This window comes from Anser cygnoides, chromosome 1 (assembly GCF_040182565.1).
Source record: "Anser cygnoides isolate HZ-2024a breed goose chromosome 1, Taihu_goose_T2T_genome, whole genome shotgun sequence".
Taxonomy (NCBI): Eukaryota; Metazoa; Chordata; class Aves; order Anseriformes; family Anatidae; genus Anser; species Anser cygnoides.
Genome location: NC_089873.1, coordinates 46,944,985 through 46,972,302, shown reverse-complemented (window position 1 = coordinate 46,972,302; position 27,318 = coordinate 46,944,985). Strand labels below are relative to the sequence as shown.

General features: G+C 39.0%; 1 protein-coding gene across 11 annotated transcripts in view; it reads right to left on the bottom strand.

Moving 5' to 3' along the window:
- The window catches only part of ANKS1B (ankyrin repeat and sterile alpha motif domain containing 1B), a 441,289-nt gene that overhangs the window by 19,529 nt on the left and 394,442 nt on the right, over positions 1 to 27,318 (bottom strand). For 8 of the 11 annotated variants that reach the window (XM_048061064.2, XM_048061063.2, XM_048061068.2 and 5 more), the window contains 3 exons: positions 15,105 to 15,179; positions 9,844 to 9,972; positions 5,469 to 5,540 (listed from right to left, as the gene is read on the bottom strand). In XM_048061064.2, the coding sequence (XP_047917021.1) occupies positions 5,469 to 5,540; positions 9,844 to 9,972; positions 15,105 to 15,179 (276 nt within the window). The remainder of the gene's footprint in view (positions 1 to 5,468; positions 5,541 to 9,843; positions 9,973 to 15,104; positions 15,180 to 27,318) is intronic. The other 3 variants (XM_066994511.1, XM_048061067.2, XM_013182625.3) reach the window with 2 other exon arrangements.

The following is a 27,318-nucleotide window of genomic DNA, read 5'->3' as shown; positions in this document are numbered from 1 at the left end:
CTTTTAAAAAGGAAATACATGCATATACATAACATAAAATCCTAAAGGGCTTTTAATCCTTTCAAGACAGGATTGCACAGCAATACCTTGTTCTGTGCAGAACTGAGAGCATTAATCCAGCTCTTCTGAATACGCCTGCGGTATACAAAACACAGTATCTCTATGCACATACATGCACACAAAGCAGCTGAAGAAGAAATTAAGAAGCACACAGAATGGTGTCTAAGAAAGGTGCTCACACATTCACTTGATATATTGTAGCATATGGTGTAATCCAGCCCACTCTCAAAATGCTTTCACCACATCTATTTATTTTCTGACAAAAGGAATCAAGATACAATGGTACTTCTACTTTGCCACCTTGACCACTTTCATGTACTTATATGTACATAGAAGTACATTTATAACTGGATTACTCCGCTTTCAAATGAAACCAAAATGAAACCACGTTCACTTTTAGGTTTTACTGCATATGTAATTATACTTGATCTTGCAAATACACAGTGAAAAGACATTATTCAACTATGCCAACTCACTAACAACTTCATAAATAAATTTTGCATGCAAGTTTATGAGCCTGTAAAATCTTAAAATTTCATCTTGGCTTTTTACTTTTGCAAACAAATCTCCTAATTCTGTCTTATACTACTTTTTAATAGCTATCTGAAGACTGCAGCTGGTAATTTTACTATTCCATTACGTACTGGAATTGACTTCACTCAGAGAGTCTGAACACTTTCCCATACTGGTAGTTGCTCTTAATTCTAAATGGAATCAAAGTGCACACTTCAAAATATGTGTTGGTATACCACCTACTATCAGATCCGTAAGTCTGTTCCTTATGTAAGGCTTATGAAGCCTTGTTAAGCATTTCCTTTTGAGTGAATCACTTTGGCAACAGCATGCATGAGATGAAATAAAAAGACAAAGTTTGCTTTTGACCTGGTAGATTTGAAGCCAATTTTGAAAATGCAGTCTGCCTTGTAACAAATATTTACTAACTTCTCACAGTCCAAAAGGTTTAAAAATGCTTCACTGACATAATTTAATACCTCTTGGAATATGATAACATCTGTAATCCCTGTGGTACAGAACTGTTTACTTCTCTACAATTAGTGGATGCCTTCAAGCTACATCATTAATATGAACGTTGCACTGGGGATGCACCTGCAACTCATCTACTTGGGAATGAGAGCTCCTTGTTTTTGCAATATCTATACACACTCATCTGCTGCTGACAGGGCATTGCAGCCCTTCTGCACCTTGGATTCCTGTCAGCCAGAGAGTTCAAGGATGTACAGTCTTCTGAAGAACATGGGATGGCATGATGTAGACATGCATAAAGACTAAATGTCTTTAAAACTTCCCACCTCTTCTTTTTCCCTTTTGAATAATATCCATGCACCTGTTACACTGCAGGACCTCACTGCTCCCAAAGCAGTGGTGACACAAGAGATAGAGAGCTACAGGTCCCACTTGGGAGCACAGAGATCAGAGAATCTGTTCATTCTCAAATGCAGTATTTGATCCTGATGTGGTGTTTTACCGGCTAGTTTCACTAGGAGGCCTGTGACAGGCAGTAGTTCTCTCTTCTACTTCTGGAGGAGAAATGGGAATTGAGAAGCAGAAAGGGATTAGCAGAAACAAGATGGTCATTTATATCCAACTTCTTCTGTATGTAGGAAGGAGTAAGGAAGGAATGCCTTAGACCCTATCTCACTTTTCTGTTATCAGAGAAAGAGTCACCTCTTCACTGCTTCATCTTCCTCTCCAGAGATAAGGGAAGCAGATTTTGTGACAATTCCAACTTTGACATTTTGTTCTCAAGTCAGAACATGCTTTTTGAATAGAATTGCATTGCTGGTTCCCCAGAACTTTGATTTGAAATTTAAGAACCTCTTTCCTAATAAGGAAAACTTCTAAGAAAAATATGCAATGTTTGGGAAGGTAGCAGGATCCAAGAACAGAATCTCATCTCTCTCTTGGGAGGGGGCTGATTGGTTCAGATTGTGCAATTTGGTGTATGCAACATGAGTGATTTAACATCACATCAAGGAAAGAATCTACATTGCTGCTGCACTTGTGCTGGTAAGCACGAAACCATTCCCTTCCTACAAGGTCAAGGAATTCAGATGTGTAAATGCCAGATGGAGTCTACTGTAGAAAACAAGTCTTTTCCCAGCTGCAATTAAACTTTATTCCTTTTCTTTATTTTGATGTAAACACATTTTATTCTCTTCTTGTTCCTATGGTGATTTGAAGTGAAGGCAGTAATCTGACTGAAAACACAACTTATAATATTTCCCATTCCATGCTGGGAAAGATGAAAGCTCCTAAGTTCTTGAAGGCATCTCTAAAATATAATTAATAAATATCTCCTGGTCAGGACAGCAAGATTTAATATCCAAGAAACAAAGGTCAGTTTACAACAGGTGAGGAAAGGAGATAAGGAGACAGTACTGTCAACTGCAAAGGGAGTTTATGAGAGAAAATAGCTGGAAACAAATAGGAAATCATAAAACATAAATCCATCCTTGGAGCGCAAATATGTGACTGGAAAAATAAAGTATAATTCCTCTAATAGGCACAGTTCTTGCCAAATATCTGTAATTTTGAATGGCTGCAAGAGTCTGCAATTTGGGTGGGAACAAAAAATGTATATAACCCTACCATTGTGTAGAACTCAATCTAATATATCTGCATGATTTTCCCCAAACAAACCCATCATCTGCCCTGCTGGAGCATACAGCTGTACAATGCTGAGAAGCACAGTGGATGGCCAAGAAGAGTTATTAAGACAGCTATGAACATCTGTCTCTTTTTTTTTTTCTTTTTTTTTTTTTCTTAGACATTATAGTAGATTTAGGATCTCCCTTCTCTCTTAAACTATAAGAGTATATAAGAGGAATAGGCTGCTGTAAGCCTGTCTGTGGAGAGAAGCGAGGGATATCCTCATTACACTTCTTTTCAAGAACCCAAACCATAAATAGCAATAACTGAAAGTTCAGGAAGCCTCCACAACTACCAGGGAGGGATTAGCAGTCAGCAAGTTGTAATTTTTGTTGCTTTTTCTGTATATATGAATGATTAAGGAAGATCAAGATTTTTTCCCACTGATAGGCCTTCATCCTTGTGTGCACTTGCTGACAGGAAAATGTCCAGTGAATACCAACACTATTTTGAACAGCATTAGGTTGAAGAAGAAGCAAAAATCACATTGACAGAAATACTAGATACCTAATTTTCATACCTTCTGATAAAAAAAATTATCTGGCAAACTCCAGAAAGATTAAAAATTTGTTGGAATGATACAACATGATACAAAGTTACATGTAAAGTATTTTGCCCCCAGCCTGTTTCAGACTACAGCATGAAGTTCAACATGTTGTGTATTTGAAATATAGAAGTAGTAAAATAAAACAAATACTAAAATTAAACAGTGCTGTATCACATTAGTATAGCCTTGTGTACAACCTTACTTATTAATAAGAGTATACAAAAGAGACTGAACAAGTGGACAAAATTCAGTACCTGAGAAGCAGTCAGGTAACGTATCTAACTTTTAACCTCTTCTTAGTAAATGAAATGTCCCTTTCAGTACATTTAAAGTAAAATGGAATTATAAAATAATCCATATTTTCAACGACAACATCACATCAATACTTCAGCATGGCTTAGGACAACCTGAACACCCAATTCAAAGACACCAACATTTAGAATAAAATAGACTACCTTGAAAGGATAGATAAAATCTTGATTAAGAACTGTTTCATTCAAATCTTTTTGCAATAAAAATAAAATAAAAAAGTCCCTTAAAATACAAAATAAACATTCTCACAGCATAATGGTTTCAAAATATAATATAAATATATATATAAACAATACAGCAATAGTGTTTATATAAGTGCCCCGTATGGTGCTACAGACTGTTCGTATAACTCCATTATTTTTATGGAAAAATTATAATTTATATTACGTTTGTTTTCAAACAGTTTTTCAGGTGTGTAATTTAAATTTGCCAAGTTTAGAGCATATTTCCAAAAAAAATCTTAAAAATGCTATAAATTATTAACAGTGGCTTTTTTGATGTTTAGCTTCCTAGTTCAGTCAAATAACTTACTGAAGGTGTCATATGATACCATAGTGTCAAATTCCACCCTAAGATCTGTATAAGGATATTCCTTAAAAATTGAAGTGCTACATTAGACAGCTTGAAAACTGAGTTGGAAGATGGTACACTTCCAGCCTCAGTTAATCTCCCCAGAACACGTGTATATGACTACAGATCCTCTCTCTGTCAAGTTGTTGGTTTTTTAAAGAGGAGTTTAAGCCCAGGTAAGGAATGATTAGCATGTGATTAGCCACGGATCTTCAAGCAATCCAGTAAGCATGAATTACTGCCAGCCCTTAGCTTAAACAGCTTGTGCAGAAGTCTGTGTACTGTAGATACGTAACCAATAGTAAATGGTTGTCTGATTGCATGAATTTTACATGTCTTCTAGCTTTATAATTGATCCACATGCTACATCTAGTGTTCAGAGGCATCTTGTCTAAAAGATTTATGATCCATAAAATGAAGTTTTTCACTCACTCGTCTATACATTTTTACATCTTCAGTAGATCATGAAACAATTATATTCTTCATTATTTTATCATGCCAGACATATGTTTGCCATCTCTATAACCAGGAGTGTTTTTACTTCACTACAATTGGGAATGTATCAGGTAGCTGGCCTGGTGTTGTTTTGAGTTTCTGGCAGCATTATATTTGTTGTAGATAGACTGACCCTCATAGTAATTTTCTACAAACCAGCATCAACCCAAAGAGCTACAGTATAATATATGCTTACCAAATGGATGGAAGTCTAACTGCTTTTCCATTAACAGATGAACCTGAATTGATATCCTTTTCATCCTTTGGTCATTAAATGGGTAAGTAATTCATAACTCATGATACATGGTAATACTCATGTGAGTAAAGGCACACGCATGATTATGTGATTGTAGACATCACATATGTAAAAAACAATGACTTTGGTAACATTAACATACTTACTAGTACATGTTTTATATAGTAAATTCAATCTTTATTATCATATATAATATAATCATATATTATTGTATATGTTATGGATCAATTCTGTTTATAAAAAGAAACCAATATAGCACATTTAAGTGTGTGAAAAGTACTTTGAAACAGTCTCAAAGATTCAAGAGGAAACAAAGGATATAATGTATGCATTTGCTTTTCTTAGACAACATGCAAAATAAAGTCTACCTTCAAATTTTGGTGCTAAGTTAAAAGGCAGAGCAGGCCTCTTACTGAATGCCAATGTAAATGTAAGGGCACCAGAAACAAATAGGTAACAAAACATTATAAAACCAAAAAAGGTATAGTACAAGTAATCATCACCTATTATTATTTAATATTATGAAGATTACAGAAGCACATTAATTTACTAACTTACCCTCATCTTTGCACATGCATCCTGTGTTGACTCTGTGCCTCTTAATTCTTTTACCAGCATAGAACCTAAATACTAAAATAAAAACCCATTAAACTTCACATAGCTAATATTTCAGAACAGAAAAACATTTTCAGAAATGCACTAAAAATGCCTCAAAAACCATAGTTCTACCAGACAATTTAATATTGTATGGTTTTAGAGTTTTTCCACCCTGCTGTTCTCTGATAGATCATTTAAAATTATGTTAATCAAACTATGAAACAGGAATGCACAGCAAGTGTATTAAATCAGATGGAGCCCTTTGAAACAGCATGTGAAAGTATTCTAGCTTGTAACCTTAGTCACTCAAGCAACAATCACATACTACAGATTCCATCTGAAAAATACCACTTGATTAAAAAATGGAGAGTTTGCTTTTTTTAGTTGCCATCTCCCAAACTTGTATTGCTATGTGTACAATCCTGTGGGCATGAAGGGCAGCAGAGATGCTAACCTCTCTGTACTCAATCTGTAACTACTTTATGTGTAAACAGCAAACAGAGCCTGATGTCAGCAAACAGAAAACAGATCTGAGCTGCAAACTAACTTAAACCATTATTGCTTCCTAAGAAAAAACTGACCCTGAACTATTATTTCAAGGCTGTTATTGGACCTGAACAGGGTGGCAGTGAGTGCTGGGTCCTGGCTCAGCTCGCTGAAAGCCACCTTCCTCCACAATCAGCCTGCTCACCTCTGAGGGCATGCACATCCTACCTGCCTCTTCCTCACCGCATGACTTGCTGGTGAGGGCACTTTGAGCCCTCCCTTCTGCACCCTAACAGCAGGCTCCACTCCTCTGGATTTGTAGATCTGGGGACTCAGTACTTTCTCAACAAAGTGTGAGTTGCACTGATTCCCCAGGGATGAAGTTGGCTACGTCCTCGCTGCTGTTCTTGCCTGTTAGAGAGTGGTCCTGTTACTGTCAACAGGGTTGTGCAAGGGCCATAGGCTGCATTTCTCCTCTATACACTAGAGGTATGCAGATTTGTTGATGTGCATGTATTTTGTATAGCTCTGTGCACATGGATGTTTCTGCATTTCTATATAGTGTCACATGCAGGTTTGGCTTAATCAAGGAAAGAGAAAGAGGACAGCAGGCTGCCCCTTATCTTCTTCCCAGGCACAGAGATGTCTCTCTGCATTCCCACTGCACTTCAATGCCACGGCTTCTCTTAAGTCTTCCATCCTAAGTAAGCAACTAAGTAAGTTGAAGAGAAGTCATACCACTGGCGAGAACAGGCTAGGTGAGCTCCAGGAGGAAACCCAGCACCGTAGGCAGGAGCCTCTTCCCAGAGGATACTGCAGCCCACCACTGCTGCCTGGCCCATTTCATTCTGCCACGCTGACTTCCCTTGGGAATACCCTAAGGTGGTTTAAGTTAAAAGGCAGTAAGGCACATGGTTTATTGATGGGACTTGGTAGGTCAGGTTGATGGGTGGACTTGATGATCTTTTGATCTTGACTTGAAGGTCTTCGCTACTCTAAATGCTCCTATGATTCTACAACCTAACCAAACCAGAGCGTGAACCAGCTTCACCTCAAACAAGAACTGATCAAAATACAACTTCATTTACAGATAAATGTAAACTGCAAACAGAACAGAAAGTGTGCTGGTTCAACTCTCTGGTCTCTTGACCTAGACTGAGATGTTTTCTTTAAAGCCTTCAGTTCACATTGTGTACCACAGGAGTCTCTGACCTGCAAGAAAATGCATAAATATTTCAATGTAGGCAGTAGCCAAGATGGTGATTAGTGAGCAACACTTTACAGAGCATTATAAACAGAAGGGTGAGCAACACCACTGCTATCAGATAAGTGCAGGCAGAGAGGAACAAGTGAAGGGCATTCCTACAGGACCACAGATGTGAAAGATTTGTAGGTCTAGCAGCTGTGAGTCCAGCCGGGGGTTTGATGGTGACATGAACAGGGTTTTGGGCATTAATTTGATGTGATGGCTTGATATCACCCTTACAAACAAGCAACTGATTTAGAGCAAGTTCAGAAATTAGAAAATTAAACAAAAGCCTTTGGAGTTGAACTGTATCTTTCTCTGAGTCCTTTGCTGTCTGACCTTTGGAATCATTAGCCTTCTCTGAGAAGGATGCAATTTAGTTCTTCAATTTTATTTATTTATTTATCAAATGCGCTATGGCACAAGGATTTGGGATTGCTTGAGAAGCTTGAAAGCTACCAGTTGGGCAGGCATCATGCAAAAAACAACACAAAAAAAAAACCAAAAAAAACCAACAAAAAAAAACACTAAACTGCTTTTGAGCTCACGGCAGAAGAGGAAGGAAGAGAAGACCTGGGCAGCTCTGGTACCATCTGCACAGTGGCAAAAAGACTCGGCTGCAGGCATTCAAAAATGCTTCCCAGGGTGGACTGAAGAACTGACAAACAAATCACAAAGCTACTGTCCAGGTAGGTGTCAGAAGACTCTGAAATTCTTTGAAAGAATTTTACTTTCCTTTGACTTGCTTTGCTTTCAGAAACGTTCCTTCTCAAAGACGCAGAACTTGTGGGAGCAAAGTAGAGGATATCAGTTCAACTGAGTGAAGTGAGATACAACGAAAGTTACCCTCATTACTAACTTCCAAGCCAGTGTTTTACTCTATAAAGCTGAGGTCGTTACAGCTCAGGGAGCTAAGACAGTTCATTGATGCATGGTCCTTCGGGAAGAAAAATGTCTCCTTCACCACTGCTAACTTGGATATTTTGATAGTCCCTTTTTCCTTTTAATCCCAACTTAATTACTTCAATGATCAATATGCCTATCAATCTAGTGCTAAGATTACATCCAATTATGAATTTATTGCTGGATCAAGGAATGAGTTAAGAGGCCCTCTTCAGATAAACCCATTCACTATACCAAAAACATTAAGAAAACTTGAAGTCATTAAGCTGCCTATTGAATTTCAGGTGCTGCACAGGGAGAGAAGGCCCAAGAACAGGTGAGGTGGACTTTGACCATGTCTTCCTGAGGAAGTTGGGAGGTTCCTGTTACTGAACAGGGACAGTTACTCCATTTGTGGTAATTTCTACAGCATGAAGGTCTTATGGAAGATACAGATGCACTTTAGTGAGCCAGGCCTGTAACAACCCTTCTGCCCCTCCTCAGTGGGATCCAGGCTCTCACTTGTGCTTACTTAGTTCCTTATTTCTACCTTTCTGAATTATGTTTTAAATCAGGTTCAGTAGCCCCCAGCTCTCCACAAAAATGCCCTAGTGCTTCGTGAACAGAGCATTATCCTAAAAAGCACTCTGGATCCAAGTCCCATCAGGTGAAGAGGACCTAAAACTCATATCCTGGGCAAGTGGTTAACCTCCAGCTGTTATGCTAAAGGCACAAAAAATATTTAGCCCCTTTCTTTTTAAAAATATCAGTCTTGCTTCATTAGGTGCCCTCTTCTAAAGAGGATGCAGCTGTGTGGATCCCAAGTAGATGGAAGCATCTTCAGCAACTTTACCAGTGCTTTCCAGTAAAGCCAAAAGGGGAAACATAGCAGTTTAAATAGGTAGGCTGAGGCACCTCTTGAGATCTGCAGAAGAACGAGCTGCCCTCCATTGACAAAGCAAACTCAAGGCTTCAGAAACGTGTTTTTCATTTAAAAGTCTCTCAATATGTCTTTTTTTATACTTCAGGAGACCTTCCCCTCCTTCACAAGCATGCATAACAGCCAAAGAACACCAATCTTCCTTAGCTGTAGAAAGAAGCTAAATTTCTCCAGAAATGGAAGTGGGAATGAGTTACAGCTACTGGGAGGTAAAAATAAATACTCCCTGCCTTGAAGGAACTGACTGCTACTGGTACTTTAAGTCGTCATCAGTTTAGGGGAGGTTTGAATTTGCCCTCATCTCACAGATGGAAAATGCTGCTTCAGACCATGACCTCCAACTTCAATTTCCCAAAATAAGTGTAAAAAATTCAGGCAAGGCGATACTCACTTTAAATAATGTGCACTAAACATTATGGTAGGTATAAGGATCTCAATATTATGTTGTTTTATTATTTGTCCTATAAACACTAGACAGGCATTTTTGAAGGATGAGGAGTAGGAGTGTTTTCTCTCACTGTCATTTCTACAACACTTAGCCACTTATTCATAGTGTCATTTCCCTAACACTATTGCTACATGGGCTGCAATATATCAGAAAATTCATAGCAAAAATTACTGTGCATGCTTGTTTCTCATTTATTATAATTACAGTATTGCAGAGGAAGTGGTTTGTTTCATTAAAAGTGATTGACAAAATATTATAAATTAAAAAAAAGTTATCAAAATCTAACATTAATATATTTACTCCAAATCAAACCACTGAATTTATAAACACTTACAAATGCTTTATAATCGCAAGACTGGAAGATGAGTTTCTCTGGATGATGTTGCCAATATTGTACAGGTGTTGATGCTGTAGCTTCATTTGGAGGTCGCAAGGTAATTGAAGGCTCTCCCCAGTCTCCTGTCTGAAAATCAGATGCTCAAGATATAAAAAAAGTTGCAGAAATTCACTATAAAGTAGCCTTCCATAATTGTGATCAATTGACATATTTTCTACATATAGAGCCATGTAGAAGTTGTACTCACTTATTTTAGTTACAGCATTTTTCATGACTTAATTTATAATCCAAACTCATTTACTGTAGTGTTTAATGATGCTTTAATTAAATCTATTTACCTTTAGAATAAAATCATTAGGCACCAGAAATCTTCCTTAAAAATAACTGTTTACAATATATGTATGAGGATGAGAGCACTTGAAAAAAATCATGAGATGCACAAAAGTGCCATTCACAAATTCCGCTATGTGTTTTGCAAGCTTTTCTACACAGCTAATAAGTCTTCCATTATCCAGCATATATAACTGATAACTAACTTTCCTAAATGGCTAAATAACTGAGACTTTGCTTTTATCTGAAGACTTATTATACATTCTTCAAACATATGAGGTATTCTTTAATCTCTTTATGAATATTTACTTTGATCACCTTCTCTCAATGCCTCATTGTAGAATTACTAACACTGCCCTTCCATGTGCATCATTCTCACTGATAAATGATTGTCTTCCTAGAGCTGTCATCTCCCCTCTTTCCTCAAGGAACAAGGGCAGGACTGCAGCTTGTTGCCAAACCCCTTCACATGGCACTCTTCTCCCTTTCAAAAAGAGCCAGTGCAGGCATCTGTACTGGGATCCCCACAGCACAGCAATGCTGGTCTGGGTTTCATCTGACACCACGTATTTTGGACATGGCTTTACTGGACCTGGACTGACATTTGGGCCCTTTGAAGCCTTTGAGGCTCCTTCCACCCATAGATGGCGTCTTTCTCCTCTTCCCAACCTCTCCTCTGTCACCGATCCCACTCATCCCTTAGCCTATCTGGTCTGGTCTCTCTGAATTCCACTCCACTTCTTTCTCTGACTTTTGGGATCAGATCTCTCCTTCCTGATCCTTCTTCTTCCCTTAGTTGTTCTTTCTCAAACTATTTAATCCTCTTCTATATGAGTCTTTCAATTTGGATTACGCTACCACTTTCTTTAACTGTGCATATCTTGTGAATTTTCTGTGTATGTAATATTGCTAAAATGTGTGTTGAAACTAGCAAGGAATCACCTTTTCACACAAAATATGGCTAGAAGTTAAGACTTTTAAAGTAAGAAGTAGTTAAGCATCGAAAACACACGAAAACAATTCTTATTGAACACATTCAAAAGTCTGGCAAACTATCACATCCTACTAATTAAATCAGGACAGAGTAAACAAAACAAGTACATCATTTTCATGTGTCACAAAATAATGAAATGACACACATTTGCACAACTCTGCAATGAAAAGCAAGAGATAAATTTGGAAACAGCAACATTACCCTGCCAATATGGTAACTTCAAGCAAGTGAACATCATAAAACAAGTCGAACCTACTTTATGTTGACACTATTAGTACATCTACAAATTATACAGCATTGTAATTTCTGTTTTGCCCACTTAAGTTGTTTATATGCTATGGGATCTGACTTGAACCTCAAATTTTGAAAGGGAAACATCAGCAATTGCTCAAGTGTTTAGCATTCTTTATCCACAGAAATTAATCCTTCTGACCAGTAATTTATAAAACCCTTCATCATATTTAATCTGCAGTGAGAATTTGATTTAAGAATCAGTTCTTCTTATAAAATATGGTTTCAATCATATTACAAGGGGTAAGAATCTGTATCCTTATTAATACAGTTTGTATTTGACTACAAAAGAAGATGGACTGCATCCCTCACAAATTTCCACAGCATGCTCAGCTGTCTGTCATGAAGTGTTCAAGGCCGTAACTAATGGAACACCTGAAACAGTCCTTTCTTCTAACAAAGATATACTCCTGCATCTTCTCTGTAAGGAAACAGATCTCAGGAGATATATCCTAACCATTTAGCAAAAGGTTATTACGATAGAACAGGAGTAAATTCAGAATACAGAAGCTATAAAAGTACATCCTTTGACCATCTGTCTTTCCACCGAGGAAGCCCAGGGATGGCAGTCAGGGAGGAGCAGTATTTCTACAGAATAAGTGACATTGTGTAGTGCTCCAAACCCTTTTGTTGCACTGGTCTTGAATACAGAAAATGGATGCTACTGGCAAAGTAAGAAGGGTACTTAAGGACTAAAATGAATACAACATTTTACAGATTTAATATCTTTCATGCAAAAGGGAGTCAATGCATGGGGAACTGCATCCCTTCTGCCTGTAAATGAAGAGCGGTGACAAGAGAAACAGTGACTACCTCTCATATTGGTTCAATTTTATAAAGGAGCTAGGAAGCAATAATAATAAGGAAATCAGAAATAATCTTCAATCAGGCTAATAAAAGTAGTGTATAAGAAACTTAGAGAGGGACTGTGAGGAGACTGTTGATTTGTATCCATCAATTACTCTATAAATACATACAGTCATCCAAGTATCTCCTCCTTTTAAATTAGACAAAACAGAAGCAATAATATTGCTATACATGTCTCTAGGATGATCTAAATTCACAATATAACTGAGATTAAGGGAAGGTAGAGAGGGGGAATTTCTGCAGTTCCTGACAGACAACTGCAGCTGAAGACCTTTCATGTACTCTGGTGTTTCTTGCAGAGGGAGCAGATACTAAGAAAAGCAGCATAAAATTAAACATCATAGGTAATATATTATTATGATAGATGAAGGCGAAGAAGAGTTATACATAGTCATAAAAAATTCTTTTGTAACTGTATAATAAGTGCTTTTATATTCAGTTTTCTGGTCTCATTTCCTTTTATTTGTTTCTTACCAAAGTCCTTAGATTTTTAAACTATACTATGGCTACTATTCATTATCTACTTAGACTGAGTTACAGCAAGGTACTCTCCAAAGACCAGATCCATGTATATGCTTAAAAATGTAATTGCTATCACATACTCCCCATCTATTTTTTTTTTTTAATTGAAAGGGAAGAAAGCATTTAAACTGCATTAAGGCAGCTAAAATACTTTCATAAATTTGGGCTTAAAAACCTCTACAGGAAGGAGAAGTTCTTCAGCTGACTCACACCAGTCAGATTCTAAAATTCTGAGATTTAGGATGATTATGATTGTGTCATGATGGCAATTAACTCCAGTTTAAATGCAAAGGTGCAGAAACATCTTTGACCTAGAGAAGAGTTGGGATGACAGTTAAGCCTGGGGTAGAAGAATATGAATTGTAAATCTGAGGAATTGGTGTGGAACAACTCAGTGTTGACGTTTGGAGATTCAGGTCTTTAATAAGCACCTAGAACACTTTCAAGCACTATAGAAATGTTCGGAAATTGTTGTACCGGACCAACTATAATATTTGATTTAGTTTTTAAAAATACATATCGTAAGATAAGAATTTTCTTATTTGAATATTTAATTTGCAATATATATTTGCAAGAAAGAATCAAACATTTAAGCTTATGTATTTTTTATGAGACTATATACGTATGGAGATTTTAATCTATCTGATGAAGTAGAAAGGGAAGAGAGAATCTACTCCTCATCTCACTTTGCATCTCATCAGGCAGCTGTGCAGCTTCTCACGTGGTTTTCACTGTGCTGCCTGTGGTCTGGTGTTCCATGTCTCTAGCCAGCATCTTTCTTCTCACTGGCCTCAGTCACCTTGACAAAAAAGATTTTTTGTTCCACATTTTGCAGATAAATAATTTACATACCAAAGCCATCTCAAGTAAGGTGCCAGAATGGATGAGATTCAATGCTTTTACAGTGACAATTTTTAACCATAAAGGTCATGGCCTTAAAGACCAATTTCTCATGCCTTTGCAGTGCTTCATAGGCCTGGAAACAGGCAGATGTGCACGTCTCAGGGCTCACATACTTGATGTCAAATGAACTGCTGAAGCAGACTACTGCTATTAGGTAATTTCTACTGTTGTAGCACAGGTTATTCTAATTCATCCAATTCTCCGAGAACCATATTTGACTCATATTAAAGGCACCTGGATGCAGTAGTAGTCACAGGTAAGAAGTCATCTGACTACAACTTCTATAAAATCTAACATCTGCCTCATCTTTTTATTAAAATGTCAAGTCAAAAAAACCTCCATGCTATATAAAAAATTAGGCCTAGTTTTGATTGGCATGAATGTATTCATTTTTAACAAGGCCTACAGCTTCTAACTCTTCACCTGTTAAAGCCTCATGCCTAGTTATGGTAACGTGCATTAGTTGCCATGACAACAATAAATTGGAGCACACATAGATACACTGCTTTTCGCTGAAAAATTAATAATTTTCTCTCTGTAAGAATTTTAAATGTTCTGCGGGCCAGCCAAATCCTAATTATTTCCTTATTATTAGTTCCTTTTATATATATATAAATATATATATATATTTGATATAATAGAGATGGGTGTGTGGTGTACCTACCTTTTAAAAGACTCTAAAGCCTGGTAGCCAAAATGGCCCCTCTCTGCCAGAAATAGTGCAAGAAGGCAGTTAAATGGTAGAAACCAGGAGACGTTTACAGACCCTTTGAATGACTGTGCTTGTTGAAGTTTGAACCCCTGACTTGTTCTCACCACACTGCAATACAGATAACTGGTTTTGCTCTCACTTGTACAGCCCATGTGGATTTGTCACAGAAGTTATGAAAATTCAGAGCACTACTGATGCTAGCTAATTCCCCAAAAGTGCCTTACTGCCTTTGCAAACACAACACGTTCCTTGGCTAGGCGAAGCCTATAGATTAAGACAGAAAGGGCAGCAACAACACAGTGTGGGGGTGAAACAGTGCAAACTGCGCTGTTTACACTGTTTCGTGCTTTGAAGAAGTGAGCAAACAAAAACACCAGGAACAGAAATCAAAGCTCCCACCGAGCGAGACTGCTGCTGGCAATCCCCCCGCATCCTGTATGCGCATCATACAGCCAACATACGCGAACCACACGGCACGATACATGGATGCGCGCACACATAGTCCCAAAAGAGGGAGGACAAGTTACAAACTTTTTTTTTTTTTTGTAATTTCAACAACATGACACCCGTAGATAACAGCATGGCGACAGACTGTACATCCATAGAGTGACAACATAGCCATTTATCACTGTATCTTACATTATGAACCTGATGAATCGATGAGAAAGGATATCCTGCATTCTGGTTGGTCCAGATCTCACAGACAGAGGACTGCTAATATAAACAGAAAACTACATCTCATCTTGTAAATATTAATGCACCGCAACTGCCAAAAGGCAAGAATAATTAAGAAAAGGCTTGCAATAACATTAAAGAACGGAGAAAAACAGCTGTTAAAAGTAATTTTTTATTTATTTGCTGACAAAATATTTTTGGACTGACTGGAAGGAAACATAGTTTATTCAGAGATGTTAGAAGAGGCTTCAAACTGTGAGTACAAGAAAACAATTTAGTCAGAAGTGCTGGTGATGTAAAGAGAGAAAGTTATGCAGGCATAAACAGAAAACACAGAGAGCAGAAGAATTGGTTATTTTCAGTTTTTGGCAGGAAAGAAGTTTGAAGTCAACACCCCCAATTAAGTTTTGAGATTTGAATCTCACTCTGCTGGAGATTTTCACAGGGATAGAGAGAGGGAAAAATCTGGCAATATAGTCAACAGGAAAGATCAGTTCTCTTTGCAACAATTACCAGGAAAGAATGCACTGCAATTAAGTGAAGCAGTCAGCCACCATCTCCTTCCACCAACAGTTCCTTTGCATATAAAGTTACAGACAATATTACCTTTGGTATTGACCATGCCCCCACTTAGCAATTAAAAAGGTTTCTTTCAGCATTCTACATTATTTTGTAGATAGTGTGTAGTAGGCAAAGCAAAGTAAGCATACTGTAGCATCTCTAGCAAAAGCAACAGAGCTAGACGAGCACAGCATTCACCAGCATCCGCTACATATTTCCTTGTTTGGACAATCATCAAGAAAGCATCCTGACACCTTAGCAAAAGCTAAGATAACATTTTACAGTAGCCAGGCAACTAAAACAAAGCATCAGATGTAGGAGCTGCCCACAGTATCTTAGGCAGGCAGCAACAAAGAGCACTAAACACACATGAAAAATGCAACTGCAGCATCCAGAATAGCTAGCAATTAAAGTATCAGTAATTTAACAGCAGCAGAGTGTGCATTGCTGGTTCTTAGCAGCAGCAGCAGGAATTCAGCATCGATGCTCAAAACAGATAACCCCAAAAGCGCAGCTCTTCTCAGAAATATGGCTCTTGCTCTTACCTTCAGCAGCCTGAAACCTGGCTGCCTGGCTGGCGACAGACTAGGTTATCAGCTCTGGTTACTGTCAGGGCAGGCTGGCACCCTCTGCACTGACTACTGCGTGTTGCCAGACAGGCTGGTGGCTGCCTAATGTTGTTAATTGTCCCTTATTTCCTTCATAATTTGAAGTGCATGCACACACATCCCTTCCCCCTGCTTCAGTTATTTTTAAATTTTCCCATATCCAGTTAATTTCTTCCCTATCTTGTTTTCAAAATTATTTGTGTTTCCTTAGTGATGCAGAGGGCTCTCAGTGTAAGGCCAGCAGCAAGCACCACTCCAGTGACTCCTGCTGAACTACCTAGCAGTAGTTACCTTTTTATTTTTTTTTTTCCTCCTCGTCTGTATGTCTAGAAAACTGATTTCTGGATGCTCCAGCCATGCCCATCACTGTGATGCCTACCAGAGGCTGTGCCTCAGCCTTTCAAGAAAAGTGTAAAAGTGAAGGCACTTCCATGCCAGGTGCAGCATCCCCAAGCATCTGGCAGTCAAGAAAACATATTGCAGTGCTATTTGGACACACTTGCTGAGGTCCTGAAAGGAATAAGATAAATTAGCACGGCACTGCATGCTAACAGACATTTAATTTCTCTCCAGCACTAAGGGTGCTGGCACAAGGTTGCCGTGATGCTGTCTTATCGTACAGCTGGTTCTCACCACCTTGATATTCTGGAGACAAAGGTTATCCTTCAGTCCTGCCCCTCCTGAGGACTTGCCCTCAAGCAGTGGTGCCTGGTGCCTCCTGCAAACAGCTGTGGCCCTGGCATAGCCGTTCTGTGATAACAGCCCTACACTGCTGTGGCAGGAAATGTATGGATACACCAGGTCCATCTACGGCTGCTTAGGTGCTAACTTACTTGGGAACAGGTAACACAACACTGCAGTAACTGCATAAGCAAGTTTTAAGCTTTTAAATATGGGCAGGAAATCAATCCTTTCTTACACATGCCAATGCTGCCCACCCTGTCCCTCTGTCCCCAGAAAGAGCCTTGTGGGTTAGTCCACTCACTCCAAGAGCTGGGAGCTCTGAATCTGATGCCTTTCTCTGACCGAGGGAATTCACACCTACGTATTTCACCTTCCTCTCTTACGGGTTAAAGCAGCAGAAGATAGGCTGTCTTCAATCCCTTTTATAAATGAAGGGAAGTGCTTCTTATTTTTAATTCACTGGAGAAAGAAGAGTGCACAAAAGCAGATGTTTGAAGCACTCATATGCAAGAGACGAGCTCTGGGTCCAGGTCCCTGCTCCATACCTCCAGGATTAATGGTTTAGAGGGTCTAGAATTAAGCTGAATTACCTTTAAGTACAGGTGACTAGATTTATTAAAGAGGACCAGCAGCGACTGAGAATGTCTCATGACTGCATCAATGGCCAGTGGGAAGTACAGCCATGCAAAACTCATTACTCAGTTCTGTACACATTAATGTTTGAATGACTAAGGTACTGACATGCAATACAGAAGGAACATTAATTTTATGGAAGGTAATGAATTGAAATTCAAAAGCCAACCTCTTCTTTGGACCACTGTAAAAATATTTAGCATTTATTATATACATATTTTATGTCTTCAAAGTGCTGAATTTTTTTAATGAATTATGAAATCCCTGTGAGAAGTACTTAAGGTTGCATACCCTTGTGCTGAAGTGGAAGGAACCAAGGAAAGGAAAAAGGTTAAGTGAACATCTGAGGCCAGAAAATCAGTAGGCAGTAGGAGGGAGAGTTGGTATTAGACTTCAAACATGCCCAATTTTCAGTTCCCAAAACATATGCCCTCAAAAAGAAGGAAAAGAACTAAATCTATGCATGCACTTCCACAGTAATAAACAGAAATACACTTGGGCATTTAATACCACTGATGTAGAAGGTTCTGTGAAAAAGAGAGTTTCACAAATATTTTTTTTTCTTAAGGAACATAGCTAAAAATAATAAAAACAGCACCAGCTATTGTCTGATTAACATCAAACATGCACTTCTCTTATTGGTATGCATTTATCTTTTGGGAAGAACTATGTTCCAACAAGAATCTGATATCCTGATATAAAAGCTATAGATGTCCCATGCATGAAAGACTTCCCAGTTGTCACCATGGAACACAACTCTGACAGACAGGAGGGGTGAAGGAAGAGGGAAAGGGAGTAGCCTGCACTGCACAGCTCCTACCATGTGCTACTGATGATATAGATGGCTGGTTAACAGTGCCAGAGGGAGGGAGGTGAGGCTCTGTGCCACCTGCTCTCCACTCAGCCATCTCCCTTCCTTTCCCAGCAGTCAGTTCTGACATAGCCTCCTAATCACTTCATGATTGCCTTTTAAAAGAGTTGTTTTATGGACATTTTCAGTTCTCTTGTTTATCTAAATTAACCTCTGTGATTCCCAGAAAACACACTCACATAAGAAAAAATATTTCTTACTGCTCTTGCTAACTTCATCTGAGATAGAAGTCAACAAGGTGTAATTATTTCAGACACCTGCAGTGAAGTTAGTAGCCAATCATGTTACAAAGTGTTTCCACATTCCCATCTGCTTCAACTCTTTCTAGTTACTCATATATTTACTTGAAAAAATGTAGGACAGGACATATGTTGGTCTTCAATGTGGCAGGCTGTGTCAGAGATAACTTAGTGCTTTGTAAGGTGAACAAAATTACATGAAAAGTTAGTGTAAGCTCCATCCCTGTTGACAGGGATGACTTGATAATCTGAAGACAGAAAGTAATTTTACCAAAGGCGATCACACACCAATAGGATTGATCATGGAAATGATACCCTTTTTAAGAAGAAGAAAGAAGGAAAGCAACAGAAAGAATATGTGGGCAACATACGCAAAAGGAACAGGGGCTCGGTAGAAAGCAGTCCTGATGTATTCAACACAGGTCAACTTCGTGGCACTTAAGGAGATGTCAAAGATTTACTTAAAGTAGGAGTAATTATCCTCAAAAAGTCATGGAAGATAATAAAAGGACCAAAGAAGGGCTAAAAGAATATTTAAGATGGGAGTAAACAAAGGTTTGGGAATTTATAGCCAGCCAAACTGCAGGGACCAGCAAATTTCTAGCAAAATCATTTAAAAATCCAGTCACTATTCCCTGGTCCTTGTGGCCTTTGGAATCTCCTGACATTGCTCTTGGCCATGTGAAATAAATGCTCATGTATCAATAAATAAATGTGCATGTATCTCCCTCTCTCCCTCTATGCACACATACAAAATTGAGCCTAATGAAAAAGTGTGATCTTGCTGCAATGTGTTACCCACCAGAGCATTTATGGGCCAAGAAAAATTCAAGATGTTTATAATGAGGTTGTTCATGATGAATCATCTTAGATAAATTTCCTTCCTTTGTTGGAAAATGGGCCTACTAAATCATCATCAGCAAGGAGAAGCACAGCAGGACGTGGACACTGATTATGCAACTTCTGATGCGATGTCACGTGATGTTCCCTGTACACAAACTAGCCTGAATCAAAATGCAGCGTTTGCACAAGAAGTTGAAATATACATTTAGAGAAAAATTATCAGTATTTAAGCAGAACTGGACTGGAACATGTCGAGAGAATCTGTAATGACCTGCTCTATGCAGACCCTCTGGGGAGGATCCAGAACTTAGGGACTTTCCAGAATGGGGTAAGAACTGAGAATGGATTTGATGAACTGCAGAAATTGGTCAGATGATATTCAGTACATTAAGAGTATGCCTTGGTAAAGTAAGATTAAATATACAAATAAAATATCAAATAGATTAACAGAGTGTTTTAACGGGGAGGTCACACAGATCTGGAAGTTTCAGTATACTACAAGTGAAATACAGAGGTTTTGCAAATGAATAAGCAAAGCAATATAAGCAATTATCACAGGATAATTCAAGTTGGAAGGGAGCTGAGGAAACTTTCTTTACAACCCCAGCTCAAAGCTTGAGCAGCTGTGAAATGTGACCTGCTTGCTCAGGGTTTCATCCAGTCAGGTCCTGAAAACCTCCAAGGACAGAGATTCCTCAGCCTCTATGAGCAACCTGTCCCACTGCTTGCCTCTCCTTGTGGGGAGGAAGTTTCTCTTGACATCCAGTCTGAGCTTTTCTTCTTTCCATTTTTGTACCCAAAGCCATCTCTTCTCCAGCCAGCCCTGCTCACTCAGCCTCTCCTCATAGGACAAGTGCTGGATCCGGCCCCCAACTGTCTTGGTGGCCCTTCATGGAACTCCCCTCTCCTAAATAAAAAAGAAAGTATTTAATACAGGTAGAATATAGTAATGCATGGGGAGGAATTTCTGTGCCATGCACAGTCACCAGTGAGGCATCATCTGGGGGCAGAGTCCAGTGTTAGACACTGCACTTCAAGGAGGATGGAGGCAAACAAAGGGAATCCAGGAGAGAACAACAAGTCTAGAAAACACCAAGGCATGGCCATAGTTAGGCAAACATCAGCCCCAAATGGTCTGATCAGTCCTAAGCAAGCCTGAGAAGAGGGAGTTGATGCCTTCTGATCATGTTTAGAGAGTTCTTTCTTCTGTTGGCTTCCATGTCTACTCTGCAAGGCCTGCATGTCCACCTTGCAGATCTGGTGCAAGAAGAGGAGCCATGAACCTGATCTCCCCACCGCCTCTACTGTGTGTCCCACCACAGGGCTGAGCCTCAGGAAACTGCTCCCACATCCTGGCACTTAAGCTCCAGTAAGGCACAGAAGGGAAGCAAAGAAACAACAGCAACCCCTACTCTCTGATGCAAATTATCTAGCAGTAACTCGCTGACTATAATTCAGTCTTGTTCCAGAAATGAGGAGAATTTTGGATCAAATCCCAGAAAATCACTTGTGGCACAGCAAACAATCTTTAAAGGTGCAACAGCTGAAAGAAACAAATGAAATGGGATGAATGGGGCTGGCTGGCCCCTTTTGTATTCATCACTCCAAATGTTTCAGGACTGTGGGAGAGCAGTTGTGCAATCTCAATAGATGTTGCGTCCCTGAATGTTCCCCAAGCTCTGGGGAGAGCCTGTCTTACCAACAGGAATAATCACACATCCTCCAGTGGAAAAAAGATCTTCAGAGATGGAGAGTGACATCTGAAATGAGTTCTTTTATAGACAGAGCCAAAATCAGAAATAACAATTCTTATTAGAGTAAGAAACGAGCACCCTCAGGCAGCTTTCACAAGCAGGAGTGTGCCCCAGCACACCACGGGAAGGCAGACGACAGGCCCAGGACCACCGTGATCCTGCAAGGTCTGTCCCCCCAGCCAGGGGCAGGGCTTGAGGTCCCACGCTGCTTTGCCTCTGGGTGCCTGCTGCACACAGGGACATGCCTGGAAAAATTTTCTCTAATGAGAATTGACTGTTAACACACCTGGGTTTCCCTCTCAGCCAGCTGACACCCTCCCTCACATGATGCAGTCAGTTTTCATTTGATTTCCATCCAGTAACCCAGGATTTGGGCACCTGGTGGGGAGGACTGATTGAGGGTCTTCCCACCAGTTTGCTAAGGCTGCCGCTGCCGTGCCTGGTTTCTGGAGGTGCAGCTTTACAGCCGCGGCACTGGCCCAGCAATGTGTGGTGAGCTGCCAAATCTTTGCCAATTGATTACTCCCCTTTCTGCTGGTGCTGCCAGTTACAAGTGCTCCCTAGCCCTTTAGTCTTGCATATAGGAGAGAAACTTCTGGACAAATACCACCCATAAAAATAAAATTTGTGGCTTCAGTCCTCAACATTAGGCACAGGTAACAACATTTTAGCAAAACAAATCCAAAATGCAACAACCCGAGCTCTTTCAGAAGAGCACCCCAAACTCTCAGTACAAGTTATTTCCCAGGAGCTCAAACATGTAGATGTTACATACTAAAATTCAGCTTTGACTCTGAAATATTCAGCCTTTCAATAAGAATATAGTCTCTTTGTCAGTAAAAGCTACCCAGCCTTTTCCATTTTTCATATAATCCGCCTCCATTTTTCATATGATCTTTCCAATACAGAGCTTCTAGCTCACAAGGCTGAGTGTGAAAAAACAGTAAATTAATAAAGAACATCTGTCCCCATCTTGAAAGAACATCTGTCCCCATCTTGGTGTAGTATTTATGGCATTTGTTTGGATCATTAGTACCAAATATAGAAACAACTTCCTTAATTCCATACGATGAAGCAGCATGTAGGTATGATCCACATCCCACGGCTTTATTTCTAAAATGTTAGCTTCTGTAACCTTCATGAAAATATGCACCTTTTTATTTAGACAGAAATTGCTTAGATTTTTCATGTCTTTATCAGTTTACTTGTCCACCGAATAAAAAATACTCTAGGGTTTGTTAAAATTTACACTTCAAGACATAGCAATTTTTGGCATTAATATGTATCTGAATTAAAAAGACAAAATCCAGTAACACCTATATAATGCAATAAAAATAGATTTAGAAACCATTTTTCTTTTGATGTTAAATTGAAGGTTATCATAGATGTCATCTTTCCATATTTAAAAATAAGATGCACCTCAAAATATGAACCATAGAACATCTTGTTTAGATTTTATATACTTTTCTTTAAAATGGCTTTTGTTCATCCCCAGACCGTACACTATTTTTTGCTTATTTGAAAAACAGAATTAAGAAAATCTTAGAAAAAAAGAACAGAATGAAATAAACTGGACATCCATACTTTTGTATTTACTGTTTCTTAAATCCACTATAAAGAATTCTGTTATTTCACCAGTAATTTCCACCATTCATAAAATCCATTTTTCGTTGCTTCTTAGATAATCTCATTTTACACACTGATTTTCTCCTGTGCATATTTTCCTTCACTCACCATAATCTTTAAATCCTTCTAAAGCAGAGAAGGAGACAGAAAAGCATGCAGGAAACAAGCAAATAAAAATGCTATACTATGGTTAAAAGTTAAAACAAAACAAAACAACAAAAAAACCCACAACACTGCAGCCACCACCTAAAAACGGGTCCTATCATACAGGAGTTCTACTTTTGGTTTCTAGAAAATTTCTGTGTCATCTTAGCCAAGTTGCAAAATCCTTATAACTTCATTTTCTTAGCTGTAAAACGGAAAACATAATTTTAAACTATGTAGCCATAGTTTTAAACCACAATGCACTGGAAAAATGAATGCATTAAGATCTATGAAGTATTTGGAAGATATTATTTAGTTGAAGATAAAATTTCAGAGAGAAAAAAAATCACAACTATTTTCCTACAAACAGGTCTTCTTTAATTCTGTCTCTTCTTTTTATTACACTTTTCCTTTACTGTAGAAAAAGGATCTCAGCTGCTAAACCCATTTAAATAACCAGCTTCTACACACAGAATCATAGAATCATTTAGGTTGGAAAAGACCTCTAAGACATCAGTCGTAATCCTTCCTTCAGTGAATTACTATATCTCACAAAACAATGTTACAAAGCAGTATCCCACTAGTTGGGGGAAGCTTTATTTCAAACTTACTACAGTTTGGTTAGCTTGTGCTTTAGGGAAGAGAACAATAGAATCCCTCAGCCAATGGGAACCAAAGCACCCAGAAGGGCTTTCAGAATTAAGTTTGGGTTTAGCATTTCTGGGAAAGAACTACTCTTGCTAGGATTTGCGAATATTTTTTCCAACTCTCAGATCTAAGTGATTCCCTTCCTCCCATCACATCCCACTGGGGTGCCCCTCATACGGACCATGACGATCCTACCAGAAAGCTTAACCTGACTTACTACCTGTTTTACCAAAATCAGCGACAGCCCAGAGCTCTCCTGAGAGCCCTGAAGAGGCTCCCACCCATGTGCCCCCTCCCAAAACAACAGAATTCCGGCACCTCTGGGCACACGGTGCCTTCATTTGTGGGGAGAGCACGTGCCAGCCCTGCTCCACCAGCACTCCCCTCCCCACACCTCCCTGCCTGCTTGCCATGGGGAGGGCTTTTTCAGTGTGTCAACCCCCCAAGCTCTTGCCCACATTTTTTTTTTTTCCCTGCAATGTCTGGGGTGAATTAAGAGCCCACTGCCTTCAATGGGCTCCTCCTTCTGATTTCTTAGGCTTTGCCTCTATGACTTCACTTCTATTTTAAAGGTCTAGGCAATCTTAAGAGCAATCTCAGCTATTTTAAACTACTTTAATTTGATCGCATTAATGTGCAGCTTGCAGGCACAGAACTCAACATCCACAGTCAGAGATGACTCAGACTACTCAAGCCTTTCTGAATTTTTTTTCTTCTTCCTTTTTCTGAAAACAAACTATCTCACAATCTTCTGTACTACCTTCTTGGCAGTTGTGATTTATCCAACCAGACACTGAAGAATTGCACAGTTAACAGTTTGGATGTGAACTGGAGAGCTGGATGACCAAACCTACTCCAGTGGGGAGCGTAAATTGGTTAGACTCATTGTTTATATTCGGATTTTTCCTCTTAGGTCGCAAACAGTCTGCTAGGGAACTGTGAATGAAGGTACATGCTGGCCTTGAGACAAAACCACCCACATTAAGTAAATTTAAATCAGTGCTTCCTCCAGGAAACAAAGTCTTGTATTACTTACAAGCAGATTTGATTATGATTTAGAGAATTGTTTAAGCCCATTTAGCAGATCAAAGGAAAACAGATTTAAACTGATGTGCTCATTGTTTCAACAAACACTGGTTGATATCTGATGCAAAGATCAACATGCTTGATGATTCCCATGTAAAATGTCAGTGAAAACACAGGCCATAGTAAGGATGGCAACTTTAGATCTTGTGATTTTCTCAAAATATCCCCTTCAGATTTTAAATTTTAAATTGAGGCTACAAACAGCCTTATCCTAACATAGTCTAATCAAGTTCATGAAGGCAATACCATGAAAAAGCTCTCATTCCTGTGTTTGCCTCTCTCTTCAAGGCCATAAAATACCCATTAATTTCATTGTGAACAGTATACCTATAACCTTTTCAGAAAATCACAGCAAAGACATTGTTATGCACATCTGTTTACCATGGCACCCAGTAAACATGCAGATTCATACAGCAGCATGCAAACAGCTTAGCAAAGAAATGGTTAAGATAAATAATATGGTTCTTCCAATAATCACTCTAGATTATTTTGTTTGTGAGAAATATTCTAGCTGGAAAGCAGGATTGGTATCAGCCTCAGAAGATGTGTTGAACTGACATAAGCCAAAGGAGCCTGAAAACTGCAAGGAGGAAGTTGTTAGATAAAACATGGAGCAGAAGGCTCGTGTTAATCAAATGGATATCCTTTATTTTCCAGAAATAATTATCACACCTTTAGTTTCAAAGGGGCTTTAGGGGAAAAAAAATTGATGGAAATAGGGTTTATTTTCACAAAGTGCCACTTCACATATTGCAAAAAGTAAATTTAAAAATCTATTTTTGGGCCAGAATGGTTGAAGAAATCCCTGATTAGCCTCTTAATGGGGTGAGTCCAATTTAGTGAGAATGATCACCAGAGGGAGTCACTGACTTTCCCATTAAAGTCAAAGGGAATTTTGCATACATCAGCAATGCAGAATTTGGGGGCAGAGCTGAGAAAGACTCCAAACAGATTGGAGTTCAGGGACTAACAAAAAGTACTGTCTTACAGATTTCACTGAACCCATTTTCCCCTTTGGAGTCCCAAAGGATAACTGTTATATTCCACAGTGAAAGTTAGAAGGCACTGAAGTCATGCAGTGGGTACAAACTAGGTATAAACTCCTGCCTTCCCCACCTCCTCCACTTCAAAAAAATATATATATATATAAAAGATCATGTAATTGGTTTTAAGTGGTTTGGAGTGGCCTAAGTACTGACTACTCAGTTCTCTCTTTGGCTATGCAACATATTACAGCCTCTCGAAAAGCAATCTCAACTGCCTGAAGAAAATCTCTGAGGTATGAGTGTGTCATACCTCAAGGGAATATCAGGACTTCAAGGAGGAAGAGAAAAGAGTGAAAAGTAGAGAGGAAGAATTGCTACTATGGCTTTTTTCTTCTCCAATGTTAGTGACTAAAAGACTAAAAGAGGAAGTGAGAATGGGGATTTGTAAACCAAGTGATGTGATAAACTAAGCAGATGAACCAGTCTACTCAGCCATGAGCAAGTGCGTACTTAATTTTCACACTACTAAGTTTCATGACCTTCAAAGAAATATTTTCACAGTAAGAAGTGGGCTTTTCCTTGCTGGACTTCAGCTCAGCCTTGTTCTTGCCCCGAAAGCCCAGCAGACTTTGATTGGAAAACAAGCTCATTCACCAGGCAACTTTCCCCTTAATTCTGTACAATAACATTACACAGCAGAAAATACAGCAGAAAATGAGGTGATTTAAAAAGGCAAGGAAACAGCCCCGCCCTAACAAATGCAATTTCACTTGCCTAGAAATGTCCTCTGAACAGATCAAATTCAATTTGTTTCTGTGTTCCCAGGTAACAGCAGCACCTTGTTTTGCTTGTTTATTTAATTACTTCTTCTTGTTCATGCAATTAGCTCAGAGACTGCAGCCTTTTGTTCATTATGTTAACCATAATATAGTTATTTGCATAGCTATTTCCATTTCGAGGCTGGATTTTGGGTAGAGACTCTATTTTGGGCTATGCCTGACAACCACTGGGAAGTATCAGGCAAGGCTGAAGGCAGCATCCTGCTATGTGATGGGATGAACCACGCTGTGAACTGCACAGGCTGCCCGGCTGCTTCCAATGGCAAATCGAAGGCATGTCCCCAGCATGCATTGCAAAGCATGGCTGTCTTGCATAGTATGTGCCACCAAAACACAGCTCAGTTCATCCTAAGGCATTTTTGCTGACAAGATGCCAAAGCTCAACTTTACTGACCTTTGGAGCGGTACAGGATATTACTCTGGTCAACACGTGCTTGATTTAAAATTATCAGTACCCATATTTTGGTTGGGTGAAGATTTTTAGAGATGGAGGTTACTTTAGTCTTTCATGAACAGCTTGATTTAATGTCCATTCGGATGTAGTGTTGCTGTGATTCTAAAATGAGCTGTTACACAGTTAAATCTTTTATTAAACACTCAGATGTATCCCCAGATCAAAGTTTAGCAGATTGCTGACCCTCATCACCACACCCACC